Raw genomic sequence first — 12045 nt, 5'->3', positions numbered from 1 at the left:
TTTTTTAAACCCATACGCACCCAATTCTCAGGCGCCTTATGACACTAAAATGGCCAGGAAATCTGTCATAGGGTGAGTGATAGAGGTGAGAACGGGGTGATAGAAGGAACTCTCGGGAACTGTAGGCGTTTTGGGCGCCTTGTTTATTACTCCTGGGGAATATGCTATAGCATAATTTCGTAGTACAAGCTATTTCAGGAGAGTCATTTATATTCCATTGCCTCTACAACCATGCTGATAATCGAACTTTTCCTGTAAGATCATCCAAGTATATGGTAGATTTGTCTTCAAATTTTCATTTACCATCGATCGACTCCTGACCACGGAGTAAGTAGATCAATTAAATATGCCATATTGACAGTACTCGTTATATCGATACAATGTAATTGAGCTCCTTCTTTCGCCTACCCATTAGCCCTAGCTCTTTAATATCCGAGATCGACCAAAAACAACTATATATATCAACCATCAAGCCCATCCAACACCGTAGCCGACGGCGCATAGAAAACAATCGCAGTCAACGGCATCGAGAAGTCCAACAACCGATCATACAGCCCGGGCAGATGCCCCACAAACATCCGCTCGAGCATCTTCTCAATAACCCACAGCCGCCTAGTCATGACATCGTCTCAACTCCGAGCTTCCAGTGGGCACCAGAGATCGACATGCCCATCTTCTGATTGGCCAACTAGTATTGCCGGATTTAGAAGGATCGGGAATCGTTGCGTCATTTCGTCCCCACAATTCCATCTCATCGCAGGGAGGAAGTATACTAGGGGTGGTATATAAGTAGATAAACAATACTCATAATCTGAGCATACTAAAACCCCAATTAACATCTTATTTCCAGAACTAAGACCATTTACCGATATTTCATCAAAGTTGATCAAGATGCCTCAAGGTTCGTGACTGCGTCACTCATTCAGTCTTCCATCCGAAATGTTAAGCAGAGATTCGATGGTAGATACTCAGCAGCCCACCGAACACAAGGAGTCCTTTTTTGAGAAGATCCTCGACCACCACAACCATCACAATAAGCATGGAAACGAAGGCCAGCCGACCGAGGACAAGCCTCGGGGCGGCGAGAGAGGACTCCGCTCCGATCTGAAGAAAGACGAGGAAGGCCTCAAAGAATACCTCAAAGAGGATGAGCAGCTCGAAGAAGAGGGTCAGACCTATGGAGGCTTGATGTAGTGCTCTTCCTTTGTTGGGCGCTGTTTTCATTTTCAGTTATGTTTTCACAAACAATCATGGACAATATTACTAGGAGAATCTGTTGTCACTAGGGTCCGCTCATTAACTTCTTGACGTTTTTAACGTAATAACTTATAAGAATAAATTCGAAGCTTCATGATTGCGTACGCTAATGTCCGTGCATTGACGACAAAAGCGAATCCGGCGACCATCCTTCATCAACTAATAGAGCGTTGTTATCGTTATTCCCGAGGTAGTAAAGCAAATTAAGGAGACATTTCTCGACTCCCTGGCGCGCTTCCAAACTCAATGTACCAAGAATCTGCACTAAGTCCACGACATAATTCACCTTGGATTGCCCTTCCTCAAAGAGCCTTGTCAGGCTATCATATAAGATAGAGCGCAAGTCGTGGACTGAACGCTCCCACATATGTCGAGAATTTCTTAAGGATATCTCCAATCCATGAAGTGTGTTCGATCCAGTGGGCGTTGTTGAATCTCCATCTGACAGGACGGAAATCGACTCCTGTGTTAGGACACTGATGGAAAATAAACACCAAAGCATTTCGTCTTCCCATTCTGTAGTGTGGGCATCATGGCTAGAAGACTCAATAGAGAGCTGAAAATTATGACGCAACAGTCCGACTGCGGCATGAGTGAAGGGATACGCAGAGAGCCCTCTAGTGTAAAATGATCCCATGAACGTTCTCATGTCTTGAATGAATGATATCAACCAAAGGCAGCGGACCTTTTGGACATCGCAAGATGGGGTTTTTTGGATAGCGCAGGGCGAGAAAAAAGGACGAGAGATTCGGTCGAGGTTGTTCGTGGACTCGAGCCATGATGGTCGCGACATTAACGAGACACTGGAAGTTGTCAGTAATCGCAAATTATTTATACTTGTTACAAGCTGCACCGACAGGTAAACTACAAGTTGCAAGCGCCAGTTCTCGTGGAGCGCTTCAACTCCACCTTTGGCATCGATCATTCTTTGTAAGCCATCACGGTGGATTTTCCAGTCTTCGACTGTACCCCAGTATCGCTGAGTTAAATGCGATCAGCCAGTTTCCCACAGAGGTACTCGCAATTAGTTGACATACCTCAAACGTGAGCAGACGAACAACAGCCGCAAAAGAATCATCACTTAGCTCCTTCTCTGGATCACCAAGCCAAAGGCGTAGTATCCTGACAGCCTCGATCTTATATTTCAAGGCATCAGAAGATATCGATCCTCGTCGCGCGGGAGTGCCAGCGTATAGATGATACAAGTGCGCAGCTGAATGCGCCATGATGCAGTTGAAAGACGAAGCATTCGAAAGGTCCAGCGGGAACCAAACATCCTTCATCGGATTAAACGCGGTGACATCCAGGTCTTCAAACATCATAGCCGCATGGGTTCCAATCCCTACGACCCCGTCAGCAAAATTTCCACAAGCAGTAAGGTCTCCAATCCCCATACGCACAGTGGTGCAAAAGTTTCTGGTGCTGGCTTGTCAAGTGAATAGGACACGTCTGAAACGGGTCAGGCCTCGAGCTCGACAGCGCACTACTCACTCCAGACAACAGTTGGGCGGGAATGCTGGGATATTTCTCTTGATTCCTGATCATGTCCATGTGGCCAACCTCTGGCAACCCTGAAGAGCTACTCGCATCTTCTGATGGCGAAACATATTCATTAAAATGGTTCTTCGAACGGAGAGACAAATTTCGCGATGTTCTTCTTTGGTAGTATGCTTTCGCCTCTTGATTGCGCTGATGTCGCCGCTTCCAGTGTTCCTTCATAGCATGGCTCCGAGCTTCCGAATGGATGTTCCCCGTCACAAATGTGAACCGCTGTGTTCCACTGGAGGAGCTGGAGTCCCGCGGAGACATTGTTCCTTTCTGGCCATGAGGAGGTGCTGTTGGGGCAGCGAAGTTGATGGATCGAAATGTGGGATGGGAGGTCCAGATCACATGATGAGTCCGCTCTACCCAGGACAGTCGCACAGACCAATTGCGATTTGGAAATCGACTGGGCTCACCTGGAGCTTGCGCTAACAGGACTTGGCTCCGAATGGGGTGATACTACTATGTCCTATCCAATAGAAGGCTACCTTTGCACAAAGCATGGTCTGTCATTCGCCGCAGATTATGTGGGCATTCCACCGCCAGATCCATGTACCCGACCTGTCGCCACACGCCTCGGTCCATAGTCCATCAGCGGCGTAGTCGATTGTCTAACAATGGGTCGGTGGATAGTTCAACGCAATAAAGGCAATTTTTACGAGAGCAATTTTATCGACTATCGGACGGTGTTATCATTCTTCAGTTACCATCCATAAAACACAAATCAAATTAAAATCATCCAATGGCATTGGCATTTCCTTCCAAAGACACAACCAATTCTAGTTGCGCAGCAGAAATACTAGAGAAGCACATCGATCTCACGCGGCCTTAATTGCTGCTTCGGTACGCTTTTGCAACCTCGACCCGAGGTCCTTACTGACACGACTAAAAAGGCCTATATTCAGGGTTAGACTTGACTGCAGTGGACAAATATCTACGGAGATACCAGTAGGGCACCACTTACTATAGACAGCCTTGCGCAATTCGGGGTACTTAACGCTTTTCACGCTGGAGACGAGATTGTCAACAAGCCTATCTTGGTGACCAGGCTCCCGGCCAATAACCTCCCACAATGCTGCGGGCTGGACGAAGTCTGCGTCAGTGATCTCGCTGGAATAGGCTGAAACCTCTCCTGCCCACTTTTCATGCTCGGTGTGTAGGCTCAATGCCCCAGGGTTTGTTCCTTTTACGTCTTGATAGAACTTAGTGGGCTTGATCCAGGAGCCAACGTAATTAGGGTCCCCGCCATAGTTGTCGTCGAATCGCATACTTCCATCCCTTTGGAAAGGACAGTAAACTTGGGCCTTGGCTGCGTTGGTTGGGAGTTGCTGGTAGTTCACGCCCAGTCGGTAGCGGGCCGCGTCGGGGTACGCGAAGAGTCGTGCTTGTAGCACTTAGGTACAAGTTAGCCTCGGAAAATCTTAGCAAAGAATTGATGGAACCTCCCTACTTACCTGGATCAGCGGACGCAGCAAATCCCGGTACCATCGTCGATGGTGAAAATGCAGCTTGCTCAATGTCTGCGAAATAGTTTCGCGGCTGTTCGAGCTCAGTCACTGCAACTGAGTATTGGAGAACGGTTACGAAGACTTACATTGCGGTTCATAGTAAGGCGACCAATCTGCTGCAGGGGGAAATCCTTGTGCGGCCAAACCTTGGTCATATCGAAGATATTCGTTTCATGTTTCTCGGCCGCTTCGGGGCTCATCAGTTGGACATAGACATTCCAAACAGGATAGTCGCCTCTCTCGATGGCCTCAAACATGTCCTGGATCATATAATCAGGGTTCTCTCCAGCGATTTTGGTAGCTTCTTCGCGGCTGAAATTCTGTATCCCTTGCTGAGTTTTGACGTGAATTTTCGCATATTTAAACGAGCCATCCTAGCCATGATCTTAGCGTTGGAGTTCTTTAGCATCTGGTAATCATCATCGCTTACCGCCTTGGTGAACTTATATGTATGTCCACTGTATGAATTCATGTAGCGAACTGATTTTGGAGTGCCGCGGTCGCTGAATAGAACCATGAGTTGATGTATGCCTTCGGGGTTGCCGACGTGGAAACTAAACGGAGTTAGTCTAATTCGCCAATTGTACCTCGAGAAATAGACATACTCCCAGAACTACAACTGTCGTTAGATTTGCTCATCACCGGTTAACAGCAGGAGGGCTTACCATGTTTGCGTCAGGGAGATGGGTTTGGGGGTGCCTCTTGTGGGACCGATTCATTGACGGGAACTTGATCGGATCGCGAATGAAAAAGACAGGCTGACGTGGTAATAAAAGTTATAATCAATAACATCAGGGATATAGCGACCGCGCATACCGTGTTGTTGAAAACCCAGTCGAGATTTCCCTCGTCCGTGTACAGCTTCATTGACCATCCGTGCACATCGCGAGAAGTATCAGCAGATCCTGACTCAGGACCGACCGTTGACACGCGCTGAAGCACCGGGGTTTTCTTTCCAACCTTGTTGAGGAAGCTGGCGCAGGTAAAGTCGGAGCAATCGCGGGTGGCTTCAAACTCGCCATAGGATCTACACACAGTGTCAACCGGAGAAACTTTCCGGGCGAAACTTAACAACATACCCAACAGCTTTGGCATGAACGACTCTATCCAAGTTTCAATGTCAGTATACTGTAGGGATTTTAAGGTAACCCTCAGTCGGACAAGATACTCACCGTTCCGGGATCCTCTCGCGAGAAAAATGAGCTAAGGTCTCAATGAGCTGAGTATCCTGGAGCAGCCCGAGCCCGCCACCCTGTTTATCTCGCATCAGAACAGCGGTTCTGTTGCTTGCAAAAGGGCAACCTGTGTATAGTCAGACTAAAGCCCAAGTCCAAGATTGAAAGGTCTTGTACCTTCGGCCAAAGTGTAGTATTTGTCGTCGCCCATGCTGAATGACAATTGGGGTAATGGTAATCAGTCAGACAAGATAGAAAAAGTGAATGTGCGATTACGGGGTTGGAGTCGCCCGAGAGGTGCAGTTTATATAGTCTCATCCCTCGGGAAAGCTCAGTCTTGATTTGAGATGGCTTTACATTGGATCTTAGTATTACGCTTACACTCATTGGAGCTCTGTTCTCGACAGCCAGGATGGGTCCACTGTCAACAACCCCTCATCCACCTTACTCTATACAGTTATCCCCTCCACACCAGGTGACGTAAGTAAGTTGCGGTGTGCCATGGCTAAGATCTAAGGTTATTTAGAAAGCCAACCTAGTAGACTACCTAAATAGGTAGTAAGTGGTAAAAGCTTTCCACTCCGATGGCGGACAGCTGATTGGCCGATTACTACTACCCAGTCAGTCAGTGCATATCAATATGACCCACTATTGCCGAAACTTTGAAACCTTGTTGGAGCTTGGCGTAATTGTGTGTGTTGGGTAGGACAATCCACGCTTCACAATACCCCGGGGCCCGATGCTGAGGCGAATATATTGCGTGCATAAATAATTCGACGAACTTGCGAGGTAGTATTTCTGGTCCGGTCATCATGGTCCGCATGCAAGTGGATCCTGCAATTGAGATGGATTCCCTGCAAAGCTTGCGCTCTTCAGCTTCCAACTACTCTGGTAAGGCCCCACATTCGGAGCCTGGCCGGTGGCAACCGATCTTAGCCCCAGATCTGATCCCGTTGGATCCGCATAAGGTACTACCAAAGTTGGTAGTTGAGCTTTAATTACCTTAACCGGTCATGTTTGGGGCTGGCCATCTTCCGGATCCTGGTGCTTGCGGATCTATCCTCGGCGTGCTTCCATGGAACCGGCCTACTATAAGAAAAGTCTCGGCCAAATCCAAATACCTTCAAGCCAACTAGACTGCAGACGTAGATGCAGCACATGTCATGTCGAGATAGCCCAGCAGGTCCATTGATAGGGCTTTGCTTTCTGTTCCCCTCAGGTGAGAGGAGACTGAGGAGATATGATATGATAGCTACTGTGTTCTTTCGCATAGTCAATCACATGGTGCGGAGCTTTTGAAATATGGTCAGATCTTTGTAGATCTATCCGAGTTACGGCCGTCTCGGATACTGACGGCAACCTGGGAGACGCATGTGCGATAGCTCCTCATTATTCATTTGTTGGCCCGAATCCGCGTCTTAACTGGAATTCCCTCGATATTGATAGCCGTATTATAAATCTGGTATGTTCTTTAGGTCTAGGCCAGCTAGCGATTACCAGTTCAAGTAATCCAATTGCAGAAGCCTTCGACGTCTTCGCGTGGCACTGGGGAGAATACGGGAGAGTCAGTTGCTGAAATCACAATCATGCAGCTCATATGCATTCACCCCAATATAGAAAGACTATAAGTCCAATAGGGAATCACTGGACGGGTCTAGATTCCTAGATTCGTGGAGCTACTGCTTTGCTGTTTCTGCTTGCATTCAAGTCGATGACGTCCACCGAGAAGTTAGAACGCGGGATAGGACTCTTCTATACTGTATAGAGTAGGGTCTCTCCTAGAAAGACCATCAGCTCAATTATAAAAGGCTTGTAGAAGTCCTTTTTTTATGAATTGAGCAAGGCATCCTCTGTCTCTTTCAAAAACATTCAATCATCTTGTACTGTCTTTCAATTGTCCTGCCTCCATCATGTCTGTCCAGAACAATGCTAGGTTCGACTTTATCATTGTTGGTGGTGGTACTGCCGGCAATGTTGTTGCTGGCCGCCTGGCCGAGAACCCCAACGCTAAGATCTTGATTGTTGAAGCCGGTGTTGCCAACTCGAAAGACATCGAGGAGATCAGAACCCCCTCGGAAGCTATGGAGCTCCGTGGCAGCCAGTATGACTGGGCCTACAAGTCAACCATTGTCAAGCGAGACGACTATGAACGTGTTGAGAAACCCAACACCCGGGGTAAGGCCCTTGGTGGTAGTTCGTCCCTGAACTACTTCACCTGGGTTCCTGGATCCAAGGGTACCTTTGATATGTGGGAGGAATATGGTGGAAAGGAATGGACTTGGGACTCACTCGTTCCCTACCTGCGGAAGAGCGCGACCTACCATGACGATGAGAAGGCCTACTCGCCAGACCTGAAAAAGATCGGACAAAGCGGCCCTATTCCGATTTCCCACTCCGAGCTCATTCCCGAGATGAAGCCTTTCCGTGATCTCCTCACTACTGCGTGGAAGTCCACTGGTCAGCCAATCAACGAAGACATTTTCGACGGTCAAATGGTTGGCCTAACCCACAGTGTAAACTCGATTTACAAGGGTCGCCGCTCGGGCAGTTTCCTATGTGTCACCGACAAGCCAAATATCACTATCCTTCCCCAGGTGCACTCGAAGAAGCTTATCATCGACGATGCTGATAAGATCTGTAAGGGTGTGACGGTCATCACGGGCTCTGGTCAGGAGCTCAACTTCTATGCTACCCGTGAAGTCATTCTCTCCCAAGGCGTCTTCGAGTCTCCTAAGCTACTAATGCTTAGTGGCATCGGACCTGCCGCCGAACTTAAGAAGCACGGCATCCCGGTGATTATCGACAACCTCCACGTGGGTCAGCATCTTCTAGATCACCCTGGTGTTCCTTTCGTCCTTCGCGTTAAGGACGGCTTCGGAATGGATAACCACGTCCTACGCAAGGGAACCCCCCAGAACAACCAGGCTATCCAAGCCTACCAGAACAACCACGGCGGACCATTAGGCTCCGGGTTCCTCGAGATGGTCGGATTCCCCAGGATCGATAAGTACTTGGAAAAGGACCCCCAGTACCGTCAGGCCAAGTCCTCGAACGGCAACAAGGACCCATTCTGCCCGTACGGCCAGCCTCACTTCGAGCTTGACTTCGTCTGTCTGTTCGGCAGCGCGTTCCAGTGGCATTACCCCACACCAAGCAAGGGAGATTACATCACTGTTATGGTTGATCTTGTCCGCCCCGTCTCCGAACCCGGTGAGGTCACCCTCAACAGCGCCGACCCGCTACAGCAACCCAATATCAACCTTAACTACTTCAACAACGACCTCGACATTATCGCTATGCGCGAGGGTATTAGATATGCCTACGATGTCTTGAAGAACGGCGAGGGCTTTAAGGATATCATCGAGAGCGAGTACCCCTGGGAGATGCCGCTGCACGACGACAAGCTCATGAAGAGAGCTGTGCTAGACCGCTCCCAGACCTCCTTCCACCCTTGCGGTACTGCCCGTCTGTCTAAGAGCATCCAGCAGGGTGTAGTTGACCACAACCTCAAGGTCCACGGTGTTAAGAACCTCCGTGTGATTGACGCATCCGTCATCCCTGTCATTCCGGACTGTCGGATCCAAAACTCCGTGTACATGGTTGGTGAGAAGGGTGCCGATGCCATCAAGCGTGACCACGTCGACTTCTACAAATCTAGTTAGCCGGGAGGACCTGAGGTTTTAGTATCTGTACCAATTCAGTTTAATGAATGGTGTTTTTCCCAATCAAACATGAACTGTAGTGCAGAGTATCACATCCGTCTAAGACCATAGAAGCCATATATTCTACGTTGTCAGCTCTCAATACGCCCTTAGTACTCAAGCGGCAATTGAGGGTGAGCGCGGGTGATTTAGGTGAGAAGTATTGATACTTGGATAGAAAGGTGAGAAGGAGGTGACAATTCTCACCTAGGGTGATAATGCCTACCTCACCATCCCGAATCGCTGCCTTCCTCCAAGATAAAAAAGACAAATAAATAACTAAGGGCCATTCTTCTTTTAACACCCCAATGTCACGACCAACGCACTCGCAAATTGCTGGACGCTTGCCAATACAGTTGGTATTTCAGCTGAAATAGGCTTGTCCCCCAACTTTTAGGTTTATTTTGCGTCGGAAGCTGACGCCCAGACAAGGAATTGATTTTGTGGAACCCGTCTCTCGAGAAGAAAGCATCGACTAAGTCTTCCAAGGCGGACGTTAAACAGACGACCTCACAAGCAAGTGCAAGTGCCAGTGTCGCCACCGATGACTACGCATACCCCTGCAAAATTGTAGCCAGTCTGTCTTAATGCGTGGAGCTCTCCAAGCCCACTAAGTTGCGGACCTCCTCGAAACCTGCTTTCACGGGGGTGGTCAGTTGGGTGGCTAAGAGCAAATGCTCACTGATTTATACAGCCTTTTTGAATTGCTATATATCACCCTTCAAAGCTGGAATAACTACATACGACCACAGGGTGTGGAGAACAGGGCTTCCCGTCCGCTCAGCCGTACTTAAGCCACACGCCGGTAAGTTAGTAGTTAGGTGGGTGACCACTAGCGAATCCTTACTGTTGTATGTTTTTGTTTTTACTTCTTTTGTTCGCTTTGTTTTGGTCCTTTCTTCCATTAAGGAAAAGTTAATGTACTGAAGAGGATTGAATGGTACTAATGGGTTTGCAGCCTATAAACTTGGCCCCTAGGCTGCCGAAACTAGCAAGTATGAACTGTAATATGCTTCTATGTCTTCTAATGTATACAATCATATAACGTAAGCTGGATGTTCCTGCTTCGGTTGATAAACTAAGTAAACCATTGGATTCGTCACAATGCGAGTCAAACTATAGGTATCCGCCGTTTTTCTTCAACATTGTTTGCCTGCACATCGAGCTTCTTTGCAATAACACCCAGCGAGGCCATATTAGCTGGCTTTGACGGGTTTCGGGAGGTAGCGACGACAATGTTGTTATTCTGCGTGGTCAGTGATGGCCAATTGAAGACCGAATCCAGAGGAACAGCCGGTGATGAACAAGATACGGGGCCTGAATATGGTGAACTTAATCGGTCAGAAAGTCCTAAGATATCGAAGTATATGCAAGGGAAGCGCAGAATGCACGGAACTGATTGCATGTATAAATGGGTGTGATGCCAACGCAGGGTTTAACTATTTTGAGCCCATATATCAACGTCCGAATAACTCCACCAGCATTCTTTCTCCTCGTCAGCTCGCGCTGATCTCCATTTCCTTTGCGCCGAAGCATACTCTCCTTTTCGTTTGCTACTGCCATCTATACCAACTACATTATTGCCGTCAAGGTCAAGCCCACTAGCTATTGGCATCTGGGTACGCTTCGATCAACTCGGCCGCAAAGGCCACACATGGCAAGTCAGAGACCGCAGCACAATCTCCCAGTAGATTATGCCATTGTTCGTGTGTGTGTATGGCTTGCCTTTCCCGCGGAACTTGGCGTCTGCTGCTTCCAGCCATAGGTAGTTGTCGGGCAGGCTTTCGTCGACAGGCGTGAAGCCATGATAACAGTCGTCGCGTACAAGATTTTGAGTGCGACACGGAGGCTGTCAGTTCCTATATTCGACCCAGTTAACAATGCAATCTTGAACCTAGCAGAGGTAGAGACATGCCCGTTCTACCAGCGCCCAAGGCGAGAACTTCCATAGGACGTGTCCTAGGCGCACCCCGGCGATCAATTTATCCCTGAGCTCCTGACATGCTCACTATTTTCCAATTAGCTCACAATTATAGAAAGCGCAGGGAACGGTACAAGATGTTTAAATGTGTGTATTGATAGATCCCAATGACGATGTCTAATGAAGACTTGGTAACGCTACATTCGATTGCCACGACAACCGTACAGTCCATTATACGTTGAGGCTGGCATGTAAATCATCTACTCTCAGGTGTCAATCAGAGGAGTCACGGCGACCACTACCTCATGCATCTACCCACACTGATCAGTTAAGTTCTCATAATGAGCAGTACGAAAGAAGTACACTGGGCTGGAACCACGCTGGCCACTGGCCCCTTATAGCGATAAACGTTTGGTATCTATCGTAGGAGGAGGCCTTCAACGATCCGTTTCAACACTGGCAAGCTGAATAATAAATATTCGAAAGAATTTAGTGATCTTGGGTTTCCTATATTTATTCTTCTGCAACTCATTACAGTTATTGTACATGTATTTTGCTGTAGTCCGTTCATCTAGTTATACGTTATGCAGTGAATAGGTAACAGTACATCGCAAAAAGAGAAAACCAGCGGTCATAAATTGGGTATGCGGGTTGCTCCTCATCTGCAAGGTGCATTGTTAGATATCAGTTGACAGGGATAGCTCTGTCATGTAAGGGATAATGACCCTATGCCCCGGTCGTCTTTTAAAAAGGGAAAAAGCGAAAAAATATATGCAACTCTGACGTAACGGTCAGATAAGAGCAAGATAGAACTTGATCCCAGATTTTCACGTTGTATAAAGTTAACACGGGAGAAAAGCCCAATTGATTCAGCGGGTAGGGCAATTAGCTAGATGGATAGATAAAGCCAAAAGGAAAAAAAAAAACAAAAAAAAAAAACA

General features: G+C 47.8%; 4 protein-coding genes across 4 annotated transcripts; 2 read left to right on the top strand and 2 right to left on the bottom strand.

Moving 5' to 3' along the window:
• Positions 1-939: 939 nt before the first annotated feature.
• On the top strand, positions 940-1338 carry PENARI_c006G05173 (uncharacterized protein; the record flags this gene model as incomplete). The annotated part of the gene is made up of 2 exons (XM_022630332.1): positions 940-1168; positions 1334-1338. 2 exons carry the CDS (start codon positions 940-942, stop codon positions 1336-1338), a joined length of 234 nt encoding a protein of 77 aa, XP_022489585.1.
• A 536-nt stretch (positions 1339-1874) lies between these two features.
• On the bottom strand, positions 1875-3066 carry PENARI_c006G00513 (uncharacterized protein; the record flags this gene model as incomplete). Its single annotated transcript, XM_022630114.1, has 4 exons — positions 1875-2060; positions 2111-2236; positions 2295-2599; positions 2658-3066. 4 exons carry the CDS (start codon positions 3064-3066, stop codon positions 1875-1877), a joined length of 1026 nt encoding a protein of 341 aa, XP_022489576.1.
• Positions 3067-3617: 551 nt separating this feature from the next.
• Positions 3618-5693, bottom strand: PENARI_c006G10297 (catalase; the record flags this gene model as incomplete). Its single annotated transcript, XM_022630580.1, has 11 exons — positions 3618-3694; positions 3764-4192; positions 4254-4338; positions 4394-4681; positions 4738-4861; positions 4913-4920; positions 4973-5065; positions 5124-5334; positions 5387-5410; positions 5480-5609; positions 5660-5693. 11 exons carry the CDS (start codon positions 5691-5693, stop codon positions 3618-3620), a joined length of 1503 nt encoding a protein of 500 aa, XP_022489525.1.
• A 1699-nt stretch (positions 5694-7392) lies between these two features.
• On the top strand, positions 7393-9144 carry PENARI_c006G11313 (GMC family oxidoreductase; the record flags this gene model as incomplete). The annotated part of the gene is made up of 1 exon (XM_022630625.1): positions 7393-9144. The coding sequence occupies one exon, from the start codon at positions 7393-7395 to the stop codon at positions 9142-9144; it is 1752 nt and encodes a 583-aa protein (XP_022489618.1).
• Between the last annotated feature and the right edge of the window lie 2901 nt (positions 9145-12045).

This window comes from Penicillium arizonense (assembly GCF_001773325.1).
Source record: "Penicillium arizonense strain CBS 141311 chromosome Unknown PENARI_contig006, whole genome shotgun sequence".
NCBI lineage: Eukaryota > Fungi > Ascomycota > Eurotiomycetes > Eurotiales > Aspergillaceae > Penicillium > Penicillium arizonense.
Note: the sequence above shows the minus strand (reverse complement) of the source record. Positions and strands in the feature narration are given on the sequence as shown.